The sequence below is a fragment of the Nannobrachium achirus genome (genome assembly GCF_963921795.1).
Source record: "Nannobrachium achirus genome assembly, chromosome: 6".
NCBI classification, from domain to species: domain Eukaryota; kingdom Metazoa; phylum Chordata; class Actinopteri; order Myctophiformes; family Myctophidae; genus Nannobrachium; species Nannobrachium achirus.
Window position 1 is genome coordinate 41,874,134 of NC_137815.1, and position 21,904 is coordinate 41,896,037.

At 42.9% G+C, this 21,904-nt stretch overlaps 1 protein-coding gene across 1 annotated transcript in view; it reads left to right on the plus strand.

The window, feature by feature from the left end:
• Positions 1-21,904, plus strand: part of poc1a (POC1 centriolar protein A) — a gene marked incomplete at both ends in the record, with an annotated part of 77,542 nt that overhangs the window by 34,623 nt on the left and 21,015 nt on the right. Inside the window, one exon of the mRNA XM_080728238.1 lies at positions 19,150-19,374. Within this exon, the coding sequence (XP_080584364.1) occupies positions 19,150-19,374 (225 nt within the window). The remainder of the gene's footprint in view (positions 1-19,149; positions 19,375-21,904) is intronic.

Here is a 21,904-nt window from a genome sequence, read left to right on the forward strand (position 1 = left end):
TATTTATGCATTAAGCCACGTATCCCCATGGGCCACGTCATACCATTCTTTATCTCTGGGACCCCAATCTCGAGTCCATTTGGCTCATTTGTACTCCCTCAGAGTTACAGCCCCGTAAAGGTCCATCTCTTGAGAAACAGTGTAAGACTAAGACTAAAACTAAAAGGGAAAGCTCAATAAAAAACGAACTGAATAAAAAACGAAAATGAACAATGCAAAACTAAAACTAGTAGTAAGGGAAACTGTAAGGGAAACTGTTACCAAGAAATATCTTTACCGGTGTGTTCATAAAGGTGTGTAAAACTCCCTGGGGAAACCCAGAAAAAACCTGATCAAAGTCGGGGTACCGATAAAAATAAAAATAAAATAATTTGGCCTTTAAGTAACTTGTGAGCGGTCAAACTAGGGTTTTCATGATTCTGAGTTGATTGCTAGCCTTTATCTTTCACTACAACCACTCCTTAGTGGAAATACTGCCATGCCCACTTTTGCATTTACATATAAAGTTGCATTTATTTCAATTAATTGCATAATACTCGGAGCAAATACTGATCCACCATGTCCCCTTAAAAGTTACTCAAGTCCAATTTAAGCACTTCAGCAAATCAGTTATCGGTAACCCGACTTTGAGCAGTTTTTTATGAGGTTTCCCCCGGGATTTAAATTTCAACTTTTTAGTACATGTTATTGCACACCTCTAGAAACACATTGGTGAAGAAATTTCTTGGTCACGATTTAGTTGGCAGATTGGTCGATAAAATGACCTTACTATAGCTAGAATTGCATGTAAAAAATTATCTTATTAGTTTTTCCAGCATCTCCTGTCATGCATATTTTGTTTCATCCTACAATTGTTAGCTTCTAGAAATCAAATAAAGTAACTTGTAGCATTTGTAACCAATGGTTCCTGAGTCATGGGGACCACAGCCTATCGCATGTTTCCATAGCATGAAGCAGCTTGATGTACAAGTACAACCCCCTGGTCATGATGGTTGGGTGTCTCAGGGACTTACTAACTTACTAACTTAATGGTGAGTGCCAAACAGGACTTGCACTCTAACCACAAGGTCCTTGGCTGGTTTCTATAAATAAAGGCTTACTTCATTATATGTGAAAAACAGAAACTAAGACTAAAACTAACTAAGAATGAAACAAAAACTAGGCAATTCCTAAAATTAAAAACACAAAAACACGAATGAAAACGAATAACTTTGGAAGACATACTGTAAGGGTGGGAGCCAGATTGTTGAAGGCCTTGTAGGTAGTGAAAAGTATTTTGTTATATAAAGATATCATAAAATAATGACACTAAATGAATACACTGTATGAATAGCTGTAATTAATCACAATGACTAGCTTCCCACTTGTCTGTGTACACTCATAAGACATGTAAACACCAGATGGGTTGTTGAAGCCTTAAGGACAGCATGCATATGCACCAGATTACTGTTTTTCTCAGATGCACAACAGAAAATGTCTCAAGGAGTGGCGTTTGCAGTCAGTTTACCTTGGAGCTGAAGGAAGAATTTCACGCCGTCTAGCTCATGTAACTGATAAGCTGCAAATCATTGCCACTTAAACCCTATTTCAAAAATAGCAGATCTACAAACTCGAAACGGGTTGCACCTGTGACGTGTGCTTGTAGATCTAGTATTTTTAAAATTGTTTGCTCCACCAGACCGAAGGCGTGTCCGTCCATGTGTCTGTTTGTGTGTGTGTGTGTGTGTGTGTGTCTGTGTGTCCATCTGTGAGCAGCTAATCTTCAGTACTACTGGCCTGTTATAGCGCTACCAGGCGGACAATTTTAGCAAAACCTTTTAACACAAATCTGTACACAATAGCTCTATAGTCCTGTGATCAAGACTGATCAGTCTGATTTTTCATATTCCATCCTGTTTGGGTCAAATTGGATCTAAAGTTTGCTGGAGTGGCGCGTTTAGTACAAAATGTCTCAAATCATGATTGCCTTGAAACTTTGTGTGCACATTCCCACTAGGTGCTAAGCCAAGGAAGAAATGCCACCCTACATTTTTCAATCGGCCGCATGGTGGTGCTATAACCGGCAGATTCATGTTTTGGCCTATAACTCTTGAACTGTATATCTATACATCCTATATACATAAAATCAAAAATTGTTTTCCCTTGGATTCCTTTGATCATGAGGGAACTCCCCATATAAGCCTCTCCCATTTCCACTCGACAATCTTTCCACCATGTTGCGTTTATTTTTTACTTTTTTTTTGCACAGTTGGCTTCCAAAGTGTGCACGAGTGGCATCTTTAACACAACATGCCACAATGTGTTATTTTCCACACATGCTATGAAACTTTGCGCACACGCACTTCTCGGTCATCGGTGTCGCAAAAAATTCTGGGCCCTGGGTACAAGGATTCACTTATTCACTTCTTCAATTATTTTGTGCTTTAACTATTGAAAAATAGCAGATATACAAGCTCTCAGCGCAGCGAGCTTGTAGATCTGCTATTTTTCATTTTTGTAGATCTTTTGTAGATCTGCTTTAATTAAGGCCCCTTCACCTTGGGCCCTAGTAACTCAGTCCCACCCCCCACCCCTTGTGACACCCCTGAGGTGTTGAAGTGTCCCTGAATTTGCTGAATGTTCGCCTATAAGGACATACCGGTGCCCAGAATACAGACCAACGCTATGGTTCTTGTGGTTAAAATAACATGCATAGCCAAGCAACTAATAATGACTGGCACTTGACAGCCATTATTACTTCACTTATACTGTAGTCATATTTTCACAGCTGACTGATTCTTATTATAACCTTCAATCATGATGACTGTCACCCCATTTACTCTTAGCCTCCAGCAACTTCAAATTCTCACCCACTGTCTCCAAATAATTATTATCCTAAACCTCTTGAGGTGCAGTGTGTGACGTTGAAACTGATGGGTGCCATTTTTCAGAGCTTGAAAGTTTTGTCAGAGTTGTCTGAAGCATTTCTCTCGTTCTCTAACGCCCCCAACAAAAGTCGAGGCAGAGGACCGCCTACACTAAAGTCTGGTTCTTCTCCAAGTTTCTTCCCGTTAAAAGGGGAGTTAACCCCTGCCGTGGTCATTCAATAGGCTATATGCACAGCAGCTATTTTGGAGAGAAGTTGGGTCTCTTCTCAATTTCTTCCTTCCTTAGGTGTTACCAATAATACTAACGAGATACTGGAGAGCTATCTGGCATGGCAGAAGGAGAGAGAAGTGGAGGTAGCGGAGATGAAGTGGGTGTCTAAGTTGCATTGATATTATTCGTCACAAGCGAGGCCCGATAGGATCTTTAATATTCGATTGCAAAGTTCCCCTCTCAATTCCAATCCCCACACCAGAAGATGAGGAGCACAATCTAGTGCTGTGAAGGAAAGTGGGAGGTTGATTCATCCACATTTGAGAATATCTCAGGTTTGTGGTGATGTCATGAAGTTTTGCTATGTCACCAGGGACGTGCTGGCCATTGGGAAAAGCGGATGAAGGCCGGCTCTGTTCCATTCTGGTCAGAGTCAGGGTGCTGACTCAAGAAAGAAAAACTAACTATTATACAACTATCCATAATTTCTGCCTCAGTCACAACCAGAGCACACAATGACAACTGGTTAAAAAATAAACATTGTCTTCCCACTTATTGAACGAATATTTTTGGATTCACTGGGTTTTAACTGTGTCTATGGGCTTCAGGCTAAATGTCGATTGCATCTCTCAGCATAAAATGTATACAACTCTGTTGTACAACGGTGTCCCATGCTGTACATAGCCGATCTACGCACGCATGACGTGTTGCGATGTGGTGTGAGCTTTATAGATCGGTATAAAACCTGTTTCAAATATGTTCATTAGAAGCAGAATAAGGATTCTTTTCAGTACAAAAAAGTCCACATGCTTCTTTTTTTGTTAAATCAAAAACAAACAGCCAGCATCAGACGAAATGCACACAAAAATGTGAGTTATGCAACCAAAAATAAACCAAGCTTTTATGGATTGAACAACAGTGTCCATGAGCACCTAACAGCTTTCACACAGAGCACACCTGGTTACTTAATGCTGAGTGTAATTTGCCCTCCTTCCTCCTCTCTTTTCGCTGCCCCTCTTTCATTGTCATCATGACACAGGGCTGTAAATGGTCTTTAATAGCCTTCCTTACCATTGACAGGCATTATTACACACTCTGCTCATAGGGTGATTAGGAGACAGCAGGCAGACCATGTGAAGAGAAATGAAGAGCACTGCCAATATAAAAGCTTTATTCCCTTCTTCTGAGAAATACTGCTCTTCTGCAAACCCTTTGAACCCCCCCCCCCCCCCCTCCCAACCATCCTCTCTCATCCTCTTCCCTTCAGTTGGAAATATGGCTTTTTGAAGACAGCTGTGTGATGCTTCAGGGAGCGGGGATAGAGCGATGCTTAGCACATTTGTTTAATTAAGTAATTGTTTGAAAGACAGTAAGAGTTCTTCGTGCTGGCTGGCTGTCTTGATGCATGCACTCATCAGCAACATACATCACATTCCCAATCATAACTTTACAGATGTTAATCAATTTGAACTTGATTGAGATTTTAAAGCCCAGTAATCAAAAAAGAGATTGTGATGGTTCTTCTTTGTGTGCTTTATTTTTTGGCAAGCTCAAGACAATGTCCCATGTATCCCTGTAGTTGCATGTGACAGTTGGCAGCCAATAACATTCCTGGTACCGACATTAATACAACTAGAAGCTCGGCCGCCCTTTGGGCGGCCGAGCGTCTAGTCGGCGACCTGGCCAACTCGGGAACGATGTAAATAAGGAATGAATGCCCCACCCTTTAATGCAAACCCCATTATACCTGTTGTCATACGACCTGTTTTGACCATCTGTTTGCCTGTGTCCATTTATGCCCATATATGGAGATCTCTGTATCTGTCTGTCTGTGTCCCTTTTATGCCCATATATGGAGATCTCTGCCCTTTGGGTGGCCAAGCGTCTAGTCGGGTGCCGGCCTACTCGGGAACGATGTAAATAGGGAATGAATGCCCCACCCTTTAATGCAAACCCCATTATACCTGTCGTCATAGGACCCGTTTTGACCATCTGTTTGCCTGTGTCCATTTATGCCCATATATGGAGATATCATGCCCATATATGGAGATATCTGTATGTCTGCGTCCAATTTTATGCCCATATATGGAGATCTCTGTATCTGTCTGTCTGTGTCCCTTTTATGCCCATATATGGAGATCTCTGCCCTTCGGGCGGCCAATCGTCTAGTCGGGGACCGGCCTACTCGGGAACGATGTAAATAGGGAATGAATGCCCCACCCTTTAACGCAAACCCCATTTATTTGTTTGCCTGTGTTCATTTATGCCCATATATGGAGATATATTTCTGTCTGCGTCCATGTTATGCCCATATATGGACATCTCTGTATCTGTCTGTCTTCATCTTGAGCAGTATACGCAGCCTGCTTGCTTTGCCACCCGTGGGGAATGATGCCCCTCCGGTTGTTAGGCAATACCCATCATGCCCGTTGTTCGGTTATGTCATACTGATGACATTCAATACGTAACCATGGCATTTTTTGTTGACTCATGTGGCGTATGTGATGTCAGAGTCTTTTATGAAGTGATGTCACAATGAGTCAGCGCTTGCGCCGATTTCCTCCGGAACAGCCTGATGTCAACAATCAGCTCTGCATAAGGAGATTCCGAACGTTTCACGCCGGTTTCGGAAAACCGCGCGTCGGGTCGGGTCGAGGCCCGGCACGGCACTCTCTTTTATGAAGTGATGTCACAATGAGTCAGCGCTTGCGCCGATTTCCTCCGGAACAGCCTGATGTCAACAATCAGCTCCGCATAAGGAGATTCCGAACGTTTCGCGCCGGTTTCGGAAAACCGCGCGTCGGGTCGGGTCGAGGCCCGGCACTGCACTCCGCGCAGCGGCCGGGAACGCGTGTGCCGAATCTGAAGCCGGTGGGACGAACGGTTCTCGAGATACGCGGATTACATACAGACACACACGCAGACAGAGATTTGTCGCATTTATAGATAGATAGATGATGGTGACACCCATTCAAGGGCAAAAAAAGCATAATTTTCACAGCATGGAAACCAATGGGTTCCCACCGTCCATATTATTTTACAGTTTATGGTTACACCAGATCTCTGCACCGACAAGTGGCTGGTCTACAAGCTCACACTCTCCACATTAGCTGCGTTCTTACTACTGAATGGTGCATACCTTTGCCAGTTGGTTGCAGATACACCTGGAAGTGCCCACTTCCTAGATTTTCCCTCTTGTGTATAATTTAACCATTCGCATTTCATTATTGATAACAAGGCCCTTTCATCTCTCTTACACTGCCTCAAGTCATGTGTGTGTGCTTACACACACACACACACACACACACACACACACACACACACACACACACACACACACACACACACACACACACACACCCCCACACACACACTTGCGTGCGCACACACGTGACGCCTGAAAGGAAGAAGAGGAGAGAAATATGTCACAGATGCTTGCCTAAACACGTTCCCTACCCATTGGTTAATTAATTAATATCTAAAACCTTTTTTGAGCTGAGAGAAAGATGTAAAGTATTGCTCTGTGTGTGGAGAAAAGTGGAACCAATGTGCTGCAACAAATTGGTTTATTTTCAGGATGTTTGCTTGTTTTTCACCCTGGGTGTGAAAAGGAGAGGGGAGAACATACTGTAAACATTCTGTTCCATCTGAAGTGAAAGGAGACGCCTAGAGAAGGATGAGAATGCTGCTTACATGCTCCTACTCAGATGTCAGGGATGTATTATTTAATTATTTTGAAATGGGGAATGGTTAGCTACTTAAACCCTAGCATCTGTGTTCTGGGGAAAACGTATGCAGCTATTTAATGTAGGGCAGGGGTCTTCAACGTTTTCAGGCCAAGGACCCCCTAGTTGAGAGCGAGATGAAGCAGGGACCCTTGCAACCTTTTCATCGATTCCATATCGTTTCATCGTTTGACAGCACAATCATCAGTGTATTTTGGATTCCCGTTGGCCAAATCCAGCCCCTGGGGAGCTTTCTTGTAGCCCCATTCCAGATTCCAAATATTTATTATTTTATTGCTTTTATGGTGCTGTCCAGCCGCCATGTAACAAAGGTGCAACTGCTTCATGATTTCTTACACGTTAAACATGACGAAAAAAAAACAGTGGCACATATACTTGAAAGGCATTACGTGAGTTAAAGTACAGATATCTTACAGATATTTCACTATTGTAAAAGTTAAAATATTCCATAAGAAAATAATATTGCGGTAGAAAGGTATTTGGTGTTAAAATCTATTTAAGTATCAAAAGTAAAAGTACAATAAGTATCAAAAGTACTGTATGAAGACCTTTTTCATTGTACACAGAAACAAAACAGCCAGCAATGTTGTCTACCTGTACTAGTTCTGTACATCTCAGTACTTTCAAAATGATGTAGCTTTCAATTAATTTGTTTTATTTTATATATTTATTTTTTCATGTTGCCAGGTAGCAACAGATGGGTTTTGAGTGCAGTCCGTTCGTCACATGCCATCTCAATCCATTTGTAGCAACTATTTTTGAATTTTGAGAGGATGTTGTTCATGACATCAAAGAAACAATTCTCCTTCTGCAGTGCACTGTCCATCTTCCAGCAATCCAGCTCCATCCACTTGAAGGTTTTAGACATTATGTTTCTGTCATCCTAGTTTCTTTCATCTTTTCATCCTTTCATCAGATCCGGTCTGGTCTGAAAGATGGTAGAGCTCTCAACTAATGATTCATGAAACACATCATACAAGCCTGTGCGCTCAGGCCTCATGACATAACCACAATGGCAAAATCCTTTCATTCATACGAACATGTAAACACTGCACCTTGCAAGTCGGTCTCCAATATTTTTCTCACAAAGACGCGTCCATGCCAGGGATCCGTGCATAGAACATACTGAAATATCTACTACCTATTTTCTTAATATCAAAATCAAAGCCTGTGCACTATAAAGGACTGCCACTGCCACAGACATTATCCTATCTGCATCAAAGTGCATGAATGCAGTATAAACCAGGCCCTAATAAGTTATATTATGGACACAACATGTCCATTGTTGTCCTATGATTATCAGACCTATAGCACACAACAAACGGTCAAACTGTTAACCGTGAACATTTGTTATTTTTTGTTGTAACAGTCTTGTGGCACCTGACTTGAAGTCTAATCTAGTTGATTAGGTGCACAGCTACACACACCGACACACACACACACACACACACACACACACACACACACACACACACCGACACACACACACACACACACACACACACACACACACACACACACACACACACACACAGGTGCCACTTGACATCGCAGTTATGGTTGCCGCTCGGAGAAATGGGTCTATACAGGGACTACGTAGTTAATGAGTATAATTACATTTTAATAACCAATCTGTCTAGTGCAGGCGTCTTCAACGTTTTCAGGCCAAGGACCCCTTAGTCAAGAGACAGATGAACCCCCACAACCCATAGATACCATATAGTTTCACAATTTGATGGCACAATCATCAGTGTATTTTGGATTCATGTCAATTTGTGTTTTCAGATATTGAACCACTTGAACCGTCAATACTTAATAAACTTGACCATTCACTCTGTACTTAGTCTGCTCTTTTTCTCCTCTCCACCAAACCTCTTTGCCGAAAATAGCCGATCTACAAGCTCACAACGTGAGGCGTTGTAAGCTTGTAGATCTGCTATTTTTGTCTGCAGTTCTCAGAATATGGACACTAGGGTTCAAGTTGTTACTATAAAAAGGATTGGAACCTAGGGGTGCCGGACCCCCTGTTGAAGACCCCTGGTCTAGTATGTCGGAGTGTCGCAGACAGTGGTTGGAGGTGAACTCCCTGCTTTATATTGGGTTGTCAATGTCAATGAGGTTTGAATCAGACAGTGTGAATCGGACACTAGATGTGCAACCATCTTTAATGCAGTTTAGACATCCTTGCAATTTTACCTCTCTCCGTCCGTAGAGACATAAGATGTGCACATTGCAGCTTAAGCTGAAGCCGCATGGTCTGTGCCTTGAAAGCAGCCCTCAGAAATCTCCATAATAATGCCATCGTATTACTGTAGAATAAAATCATTGTGTAATTCATTCTAACAAGAAGAAATCAGCTAATGGCTGTAATTGTCTGTATTCCTTTCAAAAGGAGAGGTCATCCTCTGCCACTGCCTTGTCAAAATTAAATCCATTTGGATTTCATAACTCATTTGATGCTGATCCTTCATGGGCTCAGCAGTGAAACCCCTTCATAATTTGCCAGTGATGGGCACCGCACCAGGAATATAGAAGCCCTGTTTGCTATGCACAATGAGCTTTAGAGAGAGTGTGTGTGTGTCTGTGCGTGCGTGCGCGCACGGCTCAGTCACACCGTCTCTGAGCACGGCTGAGCAAATTCTTATTCACCCCTGCTTGTGTCTATACATGTGTGACACTTCTGTGTGTATTTGTATTGCTGTCTTTGTGAGAACCAAATGTCCTCACAAAGTTACAAAGATGAGGAAAGTGTGGACATTCTTCCTGGTGTAGGACTTCATATTTAGGAATAGCGTTAGAATTAGAGTTTGAGCAGATGGATAGATTCTTTACTGGTCCTTGTAGAAATTCATTTTTTCACACATACCACAGCACATCCCTTAGGTTAGAGACCAGTAAGACTCCCTAATCGGGAGATAAGCGACCGTCAGGTCACAGTATACACAAAGAGGCTTGTAAGTGGCATTGGTTCCACCCACAAGTTTGTACAACAAACGGTTGATGAGTAAAGCCAAATAAAGTTTCGGCCAATCAGAGGAGGGGGCGGGGCAAAGTTAAACCAATTAAGCTGAAGGACTCTTAATCAAAGCAATTGACACCACCCAGCAGTTTGCACGACAAACGGTTGATGAGTAAAGCCAAATAAAGTTTCGGCCAATGAGGGGAGGGGGTGGAGCAAAGTTAAACCAATGAGGTTGAAGGACTGTTGGAGCAACAGGAGTCGGTGGTCCCCGGGAATTCCCTGTGAGCAGCCCAGTTGGGGTGTTGATTTGGTCATATTTGCACGGTAGTAAATGTAGTAAATGCGACCTGATGGTCGCAATTATGGAATGAATGTAGTCAATGGAAATAATTCAAAAGTCCTTATGAATAAAGTGTGTGTGTGTGTGTGTGTGTGTGTGTGTGTGTGTGTGTGTGTGTGTGTGTGTGTGTGTGTGTGTGTGTGTGTGTGTGTGCGCTGTGTAGGCGGATCAGCTCTCCCTGATCACCCCCACCCCCTCTCCTCAGTGGTGGAAAAAGTACTGGCATATTTCACTTAAGTAAAAGTATCAATACTGCAATATAGAAATACTCTGTTACAAGTAAAACAGAGTATTTCGGAATTCAAAATGTACTTGAGTAAAAGTGTGAAAGTGTTGGCATCAAAATGTACTTAAAGTACATTAAAGCGATGCGACACGTTGTGAGCTTGTAAGATTGGCTTTTTTCAAATAGCCACGGTATAAAATAGCGCTAAAGTGGTTTAATGTATGTTTTATGATATAATCATTTATAACTGCAAAGTAACCAGTAACTAAAGTGTTCAAATAAATGTAGTGTTGTAAAAGTGCAATATTTGGATCGGAGATGTGGTGGAGTAGAAGTAAAAGTATTGGAAGTTGGAAATACTCAAGTAAAGTACAAAAAGCTGAAAACTGTACCTAAGTACTTTACTTAAGTAAATGTACTTAGTTACTTTATACCACTGCTCCTCCTCCTTCTCCTAATCCTTCCATGTCACTTCGCCCCCCCCCCCCTCTCTCTCCCCACACACTTCACTTCTAGGTCTCTCTACCCCATCTCTCTCTCTCTCTCCACGCTTCACATCTGGGTCTATCCAGCGCTCACGTGCGCTGGCAGACGAGCTGCACGTTCACAGCAGGCTTCCCCACACACGGCTCAACACGCCCACGTTTGTACGGCTATACTTAGTTCGTTGCGAGGACATAAAGAAATTGAGCATGGCATTTTTTATTATTTTTTATAAATGCCTTTTATTTTTAATTGTATTTTATGTATTTTATAATTGTTTAACCCTCTAACTCTAATGTTATACTTAGTTGTGCACATGGAAATAGCTAATATACAAGCTCAGAAAGTCTCGCAGCGTGTTGTGAGCTTGTAGAACTGCTAGTCTCAGCGTGCGACACTGCCGTGCAACTAAGTATAGATCTGATAACCCTTAACTCCAACATGAATCATTTCCTAATTGTAAGCCTAGCACACAAGTATAGTAACACCACACACACACACACACACACACACACACACACACACACACACACACACACACACACACACACACACACACACACACACACACACACTCACTCACTCTGTTCAGCTCAGCTCAGCCGTAGGGTGTGGATTTGGAGAGTAGAATGGGGGATATACCAACACCGCAGTGGTTGTCATAGCTGCTGTATCCATCCCTATCGCTCTAATCACTTTATAGGGACTGTAACTGTACGTGTGTGTGTGTGTGTGTGTGTGTGTGTGTGTGTGTGTGTGTGTGTGTGTGTGTGTGTGTGTGTGTGTGTGTGTGTGTGTGTGTGTGTGTGTGTGTGTGTTTTGTGTGTGTGTGTGTGTGCACCACGTGCATCCAGCACGCTGGTATGGAATGGCAGGTGGCAGTGTGTTCTCACAGCAGGAATTGAGTGTATTTGACAGCATGGGGAGGGCAGGGGTGGGGGGTAAGGGAGCATGAAAGAAAAAAGAGAGGCGAGAGCCTAATGGTCTAGTGGAGCGAGAGAGCATCAGAGAGAAACAAAGAAGAGAGAGAGAGAGAGAGAGAGCAGGAGTGAAAGAGAGGAATGAGAGTGGGCACGTGAGATGGGGGAGTGAACAGCCGAAGGGAGAAAAAAAGATAAGACACTGGGAGGGCGAGCGAGAGAGAGAGAGAGAGAGCATCACTGGGAGGGTGAGCAAGAGAGCATCAGAGACGGAGAGGAAGAAAGAGAGAGAGAGAGAGAGAAGCCAAGAAGCTGTGAGCCGTTAACAGACACCTGTTCATCCATGTCACGTTAAAGATGGACAGGGCCTGATAGAGAGACATGGACTGGAGATGGAGATGGAGAGAGGGAGGGGAAAGATCCCAGGAGATTGGAGTGGAACGAACAAGGTGGGAAGGAGCTGGGGGGAAAGGAAAGGAAGGGAAGTAGAGTCTGGCGTATAGAGAATAAGAGAAGCAGGAATATGAGGCCAGTGAGTGAGCGAGGAGCGTTACTAAATGGATTTAGTGGAGAGCCCTCCTTCCCATGGATGCTCCCCGCTGTACTTCCTGTCAGCTATGGTCCAAGAGGCGTAAGTCATAGCTGAGTCACATTACAAGCTCCATTCATCCCCCAAACGTCACCATCAGTATCAGACGCCCACTCTCCACCCCTATCCCCTGGAGGGGAATGATAGAAGAGAGGGTTTTTACAGCTGTGTTTGTTGTACTACTGAATCACCTGTGCTGGGGTGAAAGCCTAATGTATGCACCCTCACATGATGGAGTATAGATTACGGTTAAAAAGCTGCAAGCCAGAACTTATTATTTTAATGAATAAAACGTTATTTTAACCAAACTGGATGATGGAGTATGTTCATTACCCTTCCATACAAAATCCCCTTTTGTATAGTTTATTAATCACACCTCCAGTTGCAAATGCCTATAGCTCAGTCAGGAAAGGACATGAAACATATAGATTGCACACTTCCACTCATGGTCTCTAAAACGTTGTCCTTGTGTCCTTTCCACCAAAACGAAAAACCCAACAACCAACATTGGAATGTTTGAAAAACCTACCATCTCTTGCTTGAATTGATATCCACACCTCTTATCTCATCTCTTAACTCATCTCCTCCTCTCTTTGTGCTCCTCTCAGTTTGGTCTTCTCTTTTCTTCAGTTACTCACTTGTCCATTCCATACACGCTTCTTGTACCATAGACCTTGCTTATAGCTGAAAGAGACAGATCCAAACAAGTGGGAACGTGTGTGTGTGTGTGTGTGTGTGTGCGCGTGCGTGCGTGCGTGCGTGCGTGCGTGTGTGTGTGTGTGTGTGTGTGTGTGTGTGCACGCACCTGTGCGTGCGGGCATGCGTGTGTGTGTGTGTGTGAGATGGTGATGAATAGTTTTGTGTGCGGCTAGCTGGGTGTATTGATAGCTAGCTGTGTCAGACCAAGAGTTTCATTCGGCCGCAGGAAATTTTCCACTGTTGGTTTTTCCACACCAGGTGATTCATCAGGAGGGTGGTAATTGTGTATGTGTGTGTGCGTATATGTGTGTGTGTGTGTGTGTGTGTGTGTGTGTGTGTGTGTGTCTGTGTCTGTGTCTGTGTGTGTGTCTGTCTGCCTGTCTGTCTGTCTGTCTGGACCGGTGTCTGCGTCCACGTATGCCTCTGCTCTGGTGTGTTTTTTGTCCATCTGACTGTGTGTGTTTAAGCAGCTGTTTTAATACAAAGCTTTAAGTCGTACACTCAACACGGTTGGTTTTATGAAAACCAGACCCTCTTACGTTCTCTCTCTCTCTCCAGCAGAAGTGTAGAGGAGCGGTCTGCAATCAAATACTGAATTATTGATTAAGTCATTATAGGGAACAAATTAAAGTTAGGCTTCGTGCATTTCCACGAATACAATATTCTACATACACGCCGTGTGCGTTTTGACATGCAGCTATTCATCAGGGCTCCACAGGTTGGAGCTGTGAGGGCTTTTAATTACAGCATTGTTCCGTAGTCACAGTGATTGATAATGACGTGTTTGACACTTTAATATAATGGTGTCATTAGTTCGGTGTCTGTCTCCATGGAGTCATTCATCACAGGTGTTAAGCCTGTACAAAGCATACGCCATGGCAAAAGATTAAATGTATTAAATGTAATGGTTTTCCTTTTTTTTTTGCCCTTCACTGTCCCCCAATTTTCCACAACACTATTTCCATGCAGTAACGTTTAACATGTGCATCGTTGCCATACACCAGTGGAGAGCAACCACCTCTGTAAGTAGCAGAGCTTCTACTAAGGTGGGGTTTCGACTTCTTAGGGCCTGTAGTAGTTTGTGGGTCACGGATCCATTTCTGTGCGTTTTTAGTTGATATCCCTTTGTATTTTGTTTCCTAAATTTTGTCATTCATTATTATTTTAAAATATTTTCTAAAGATTTTCACAAAAATGTAAACAAATTCACTTAAACTTTTTTTTAAAAAAAGTTTATGAAGTAGTGACAATAGCAGATCTGCAAGCTCACAATCTGGACAACCGGATATCTATGTGCAAGTTGAGTGGCAAATCGAGTGGCAAAGTGAGTTTAGTGTCGTTTAACATAATAATAATAATAATAATAATAGCTGGAATTTATATAGCGCTTTTCTGAGTACTCAAAGTCGCTTTACAACACTAAGTGTGTGTGTGTGTGTAAGTGGCAGGTAAAAACAACAACTTTATTAGGAAAAAAACTAGGGTAAAAGATACAAAAGAGATCTAAGAACAATAAAAGAATAAAAACAAGAGTGGGTACAAGGTCAGCTGGGAAAGGCGATGGTAAATAGGTAGGTTTTTAGGGCGGTTTTAAAGGTGGGGATGGAGGGGGCGTCTCTGATACGTTTAGGGAGTTCGTTCCAGAGGGTGGGGGCGGCTACAGAGAAGGCCCTGTCACCCCAGGTTCGGCGCTTGGGCTTGGGGACCACGAGGAGGCCAGCCTCACTGGACCTGAGCGAACGGGTTGGGACGTATGGCTCGAGGAGGTCAGAGAGGTAAGGGGGGGCCAGATTGTGCAGTGCTTTGTAGGTGGTGAGGAGTATCTTGAAGTGGATGCGTTGTTTGACGGGGAGCCAGTGGAGGTCATGGAGGACAGGTGTGATGTGGTCTCTGGGGCGGGTGCTGGTGAGTAGACGGGCGGCTGAGTTTTGTACATACTGGAGTTTATTGAGGGTTTTGGAGGTGATGCCGTAGAGTATACTGTTACAATAGTCCAACCGGGATGAGATGAAGGTGTGAATGAGGGTTTCGGCAGCAGAGAAAGTCAGGGAGGGGCGGAGGCGGGCGATGTTGCGAAGATGGAAGAATGCAGTTTTGGTTATGTTGTTTACGTGGGGGAGGAATGACAGAGTGGGGTCAAAGATTACTCCTAGATTGCGGATGTGGGTGGAGGTTTTAACAGAGGTTCCATCGATGATGAGTGAGAATTCCTGGGTGGAGCGGGTGAGAGTGTCGGGGCCGATGATGATAATTTCTGACTTATTGCAGTTGAGTTTTAGAAAGTTCTTTTGCATCCAGAACTTTCTAAAACTCAACTGCAATAAGTCAGAAATTATCATCTTTTAATGCAATTAGATAGGACTTTTCTGTTTAGATGTATGGGCTGTCAAGGCCAGAAAGTACTTTTTTACCACTCAGTAGGCGTTCCCGCATAACTTCCGAGTATGATGATGATGTCAGGGGTATATCGTCACTGTCGCGTAGAAACCTTGTATCTCCAAGTTTCGAATGTGTACTTCATCATACAAAACTGTTGCACAAAACTAGTGAAAATAGCAGATCTACAGTACAAGCACACACAGCCTCGCAGTGTGAGGCTTTGTGTGCTTGTAGATCAGCTATTTTCATTATTTTAATGAATGAATATAAAACGAACGGTTTTGGAAGTACAAGGTTTCCACCCGACAACAGCGATATGGTTATATCTGAGTCATAGTGACGGGGCGGTGGTCCATGCCGGCCCACTCACTTTAGGATGCGGATACTCGTGCCAGTGAGGCTCTGACCGGGTGGAAGCCTTGCCCAAATTTGTAATCGTATGTAGGCCAACTATTTCATAAAGACGGACTTGACAGACGTCACAGATGACTGACGCCACATGAAGGCCGAGATACACATTTGGAGAGTGCTTAATAAATGCTCATAATGATTAAACATTTTGAAAGAATTCACTGTCACAGACCCCCTTTTCAACGGATACAATAATTTTAGACAGCTTGTTGGTAGCATTAGAACCACAATGTTAGTACAAGTTAGTGGGGAGGGGGGGGTGAGCTGAGTGAAGGACTAATTGGATCTTCAGTGAAGATACTGCTTCAAACTGGCGTACTGTACAGTGTAGCAGGGTATCAAAAGAAACTGAAAACTAGTGCTGAATCTGCTGATGATCAAATAATCATCTGGTTCACTGCAACCACTTGCGTATAAAAAATATGTTGCATACATTTGTTTAAAATTAGCATGATTTTAAAAATGATCAACAGAATCTATCTCATTTTAAATTCTAGGAGTTTATTTAGGTCTATTTTAGAATTCAGAATTTGACAAAGAAATACCTTCAACACATCTCGTCTTCACATGTCTTTAAAATGTTGGGAGTTTATTTTATGATCTTAATGGATTTATTCACATGTGTTACATCATCCAGCAACATGACAAGATTAAAGGACACAGAGAATTGAGTTCCTTTCACATTCTGCTCTGCTCAGAGAGCATGCTGGATCTGATATCTTGTTTTCAGTTATTGTGCTTTACAGAATAGTCACAGGAGATATGAATGACTTGAAACTAGGCCAGCCCATTCAACAAAAATAAATGTTTTGTATAATGCACTGGGCTGTCTGTTTTTTCCTGGAGTGACTGGGTTTGCAACCAAAGCTCTGTCACAGGAATATGTTTCCAATTTTGTTACATATAGTATCTTATAGTATCCATTAACACTCGCTTGACGGCACGTAGTCGGCTTTATACTTAGTCGTATGACGGATCGTTGTGCCAAAAATAGCCGATCTACAAGCTCACAACACTTTGCAATACAACACGTTGTGAACTTGTAGATCTGCTATGTTCAGCTTGGGAGACGACCAGTTGCACAATGAAGTATAAATTGGTCTTCATATAGGAGCATTGGGCTCTCAATTATATCAATAACCCAAGTCTTTATGCGTGGCTGTGATGTAGGTAGACTCTACCTCCTAGTCAGTGTGTCAGCTTGGATCATCCCTCCCTGTGTCCAGATGTGCTGACCCAGGTTACGACAGACATCCCAGCTCGTCTGGCTTCAGTTTAACTCGGCGCAGTTTGAAGCTGTGGCCTCAGACATCTTCTAGCTGTGTGTGATTAATAGACGTATCCTGTGGGGTGGTGATGAATAAAACAGCTTTCGTCTCCCCAGCTGTGACGGAGAAGCTGGATTGTCTGGGAGACTCGTGCTTGCGCACGCACGCGCGCGCGCGCACACACACACACACACACACACACACACACACACACACACACACACACACACACACACACACACACACACACACACACACACACACACACACACACACTCTTACTCTTTAGTCATGTAGGCATGATAGTGGAAAGACGGAGATATGTGCTCATAGGAGTCCATGTGGTTCTTCTGTCTAGTTGTATTAATCACAACACTGTGTGTGTGTGTGTGTGTGTGTGTGTGTGTGTGTGTGTGTGTGTGTGTGTGTGTGTGTGTGTGTGTGTGTGTGCGTGTGCGCGTGTGTGTGTGGCCGTGTGCGAGTGTGAATAGGTGCACAAGCATACCTTACAAGTGTCGAACCATGCTGTGGAAAAGATAAATATTATCCTTATTTGGAAGTGCAGGAATTGGCTGAAACAATTTTTGAATACAGTATGTCGAATTAACTGTATTACTGAGATGTAACCATAATGCAAACAAAAGTATAGAGGCCTTTTTTTAAATGTATCTTTGTACAATGTAACTTACTCAATTGCGGTGGTTGTATTTGGACTCCCTGTTCTTCTATTGGAAATCATCATATCGTCACTGTCGGGCAGAAACCGCATATCTCCAAGTTTCAAATTTGCATGTTCTTTCTTAAATTAAAGCCCTGCCTCATCATACAGACTATCACACAAAACTAGTTAAAACAGCACATCTACAAGCACACAACGCCTCGTGTTGTGAGTGGATCGTCTTTTTTCACTATTTTAATACTTTTTTTTTAATGATGAATAAAAACGGTTTTGGACGTACATTAAGGTTTCCACCCGACAACAGCGATCTGGTTTGACCAAGTGGTTCTGTCTGAAGGTCATACATGGAATAAAAGCTGATGCTGCTGAGTGAACAAGAGCACTGTGGACGCACCTGCATCTGAACAAAGTGGATGTGTGAATATTATCCTTTGCATAGACTGCCTGAAGGTCAAAATTCAATTTCTCCTCTGAGCAATCAGGCAAAAAACATGAGCACATGTGCAGTGGACCGGGTTCGAAAGGTAGGACATGAAAGAGTGTAGCTTTAAGACAGATTAGTTAGATTACTGATCCCATTGGGGAAATTCAGTTGCCAAAAGCAGTTAGAAACACTTGGCAGATATAGAAGAAAAAAGGCGATACAGCTTTGGGTTTCACAGAAAGGTATAACATAAATGTAATTGAATACAGTTGGACAACTGGAATGGTAAAAATTAAAGGCACACAATTAAAACAAAACAAAAGGAAGGGAGGGCAAGCAGCACACTACAGTGACCATGTAATTATAGATACATACATATACAGTCAAACATAATATTAATAGAAAAATACTCGACACACATGGGCACATCAGAAGGCAAATGGTAAGAGTACAACCGTGGTTTCCCAGATGGCTATTTGTATTTCATCATAGAAATTAATTAAAAACCGACAGGGATACAAATTAACCCATGCGTAGCGGCCTCACAGTCTTCTTCAGGGCTCAGGGCTACCAGCACAGAGGACATACCAAGTCTATAGTTGTTATGCTCGTGGTCCCACTATCTCCTTCTGGACGTGGTAAGAGAAGTTGGCCATAATAGCTTCTTGCTTCCTCCTCATGCGCACCTCTGCCGCCACCTCCAAACTGTCCAGTTGAGCCCCCAGGACAGATCCGGCTTTCTTCATCAGCGTGTTCAGTCTGTTAATGTCCCTTACAGTTGATGTGACTGTGCAAATGACGTTGTCTAAGTGGTTAAGAGCTATATTAAATTACTGTATTAGCTTAAATTTATATTTTGTTGTACAATGAAAATGATATAATTTCAAGTCAAAATCAACCTCAACACGGCTCATGCTTTTAGTGTCTCTGTTCCTCTCTGCTCAGAGCTTGGAGCCGGTGGATCTTTGTAATGGACAGGACTCCCAGAGTGCCTCCTGTACTCAGGCCCGTAGTGGCAGCCGCAGCAGGACGTCCCAGTCCCAGATGTCCAAAGCCTCCTCCACCCAGCAGTCCCAGCAGGCTCTGGCTCCGTCCTCAGATGGAGGATTGTCCCCTGCTCTGGCCAGCACCCTGGAGCACATCGTAGGTCAACTGGATGTTCTCACTCAGGTAAGAACCTGCTTGTGTCTCCAATCTCCAATTCCTTTTTATTATCCTAGGATCTTACTTTGCATTTACCAATTCATAGTTGTGTGTTTTTTTTATTCTCAAGGTCTTTACACACCAGGGGCGAATTTGCGAAGCGAATATTTCACCTTTTTTAAAAACCTCATAAAGTTAATGCAGGCTTCCACACCGGCCACGAATCTCCGCAGAGCGAATTTTGCGGACATTCGCTGGCGAACTCTATTCAATTTAAAGAGATAGAGAGAGCATGGTCGAGCGACCATCCCTTTGCATTTAGGCCGAGGAGAACAGGGTTTCTCCTTTTCCGTGTCTTGTCTCGTTTCGTCTGTGTGGCTGATTGCTAGTATAGTTATTATCGTTTCCTCTAGCAACTGAGTTGGACTTGGGTTATGTATTTACATTCCATTTATCTTCCATGTCGCAATATATCTTGTGGATTTTCATGAATCTTGGTGGGAGTGATCAGTAGGCTGCCCTGAAGACCTGATTAAAGTTTTGGTTTAACCCATTTAGAACGGGTACACATTGTTGTGTATCATTATTTTATGCTTTAACTATTGAAAAATAGCAAATATACAAGCTCACAGCGCCGCGCTGCGAGCTTGTAGATTTGCTATTTTTGAAGAATAGTGAAAATTCGAATTTTGACCCGATTCTATAAGTGTCTTTTGAATCCTTCTAAGACTTTTTGAAAAACCTCATTTCTATGTCAGCAATCTGGCTAGCCATCGTCAAAGAAAAGGTCCTTTTCACTTAACTGGAGCTCAGTTAGTCTGTTCTTGAGAGACTACTATGTCAGTGGTTCTCAAACCTTTTCATGTGAAGGAGCCTCGAAATGATATGTATTTGGCCACGGACCCCCATCTCAAAATATCTAGAAAATACATATATTCAAAGATTTGCACACATTTTCACGACAAAAATAGCAGATCTACAAGCTCGCGAGTGCCGCGGTGTGAGCTTGTATATCTGCTATTTTTCACTGGTTAAAGAATTCAATAACTGTAGGCCTAAATAATAGGCCAAGGTCACAACCAAAGTGCGTGCACTTTTTCATCCAACTTGGTGTAAATGATCAGTATGCTACCCCGAAGAGATGATTTACATCTGGCTTGAAAAGGTCAAGATCACAATCAAGTTCAAGATCAATGGAGAACAGATAGCTGGACTTTCATGAAAGCGGCTGGGTATGATCAGTCAAAAAGGTCAAGGTCACAGTGGTGGGCAAAACGACATAATCACTCATATCCAGGCGTGTAATGGTGATTCTTTTATTGACAGAACGGTCATTATATTAATAGCGTCCCACAGACGGAACACGCAAATCGCACGCACGCACGCACGCACGCACGCACGCACGCACGCACGCACACACACACACACACACACACACACACACACACACAACTAATCTAGTTTTTACTGATGCTGAGGAAGGCCACAGGCCGAAACTGGTCCGTCACACGGTGAGACTGCTGTTGTGCTTATAATGAAATAAAACTACAAGAAAGAAATTACTTAAGAGAGTGCGGATATCCTCTTCTTTCCTGATACTTACCAGAATCTGCACCCAGTAAACAAAAATACTTTTTACTCTCATAGAGAGCGCGTCATCTCCAGGCGGTTTTGTACCGACTGGGAAACTTGTCCAGTTCATTACTTTTGACACAATTAGAGGTATTAATAAAATAATTAAATTGTCACTTTAGAAATGTGCAGATAACCTGTATACTGTAGCCTATGTTGGTCTGTTTACTGTTGAGTGAGAAAACAATATTGCACATTAAAGCTAATCATCTGGAGACCTCCCCAAATAATTGTTGAGAAACAGTGTCCTAAACTACAGGTAGGCCAAATGGCTATAATATACTAGTAAGACACCTGAGGGTGACATGCGCCAATTCTTGACCATCTGGCCAACCACAGCGTTTCTCTGACTATTCTAGTTGTTGTCATTCTGGGGGGAGTTTGTTCATGTTTTTGTGAGGGTATCAACCCTAGGAGACACGGGGAGAACATGCAAACTCCACACAGAAAGGCCCTATCGCCCACACCCTAGGTGGGGTTGGCGATAGGGCCTTTCTGTGTGGAGTTTGCCTAAACATGGAGATGTGGTACAGAATGACTCGTATATGGGCATAAAAAGTATGTCATGTGACATCACTTCCTGTACAGATAGTCAGACAGACAGCCATTGACTCTGGCCTAACAATGGCTACTGTCTATGACGGTAGTCCCATATGACATGATGGACTGGACTATCTCCATATATAGTGTTCTCCTCATCTCCATGTTTAGGCCAAACAGGTTTTCTCCATTTCTCCATGTATTTGTCCAAATGCCCAACGTTGAGCTTGACAACGAAGCGTTCTTAACACAGCCGCCCCTATATTTACGTTAGAAAATATGTGAAATTCTAAGAACGTTTCGAGTACCGGTTTGATACAAGAGCGAATAAGCGCTAAACTTCTGGAATCCTGTGCGTCGACTTAACTCTTTCTCAGCCCCCTTA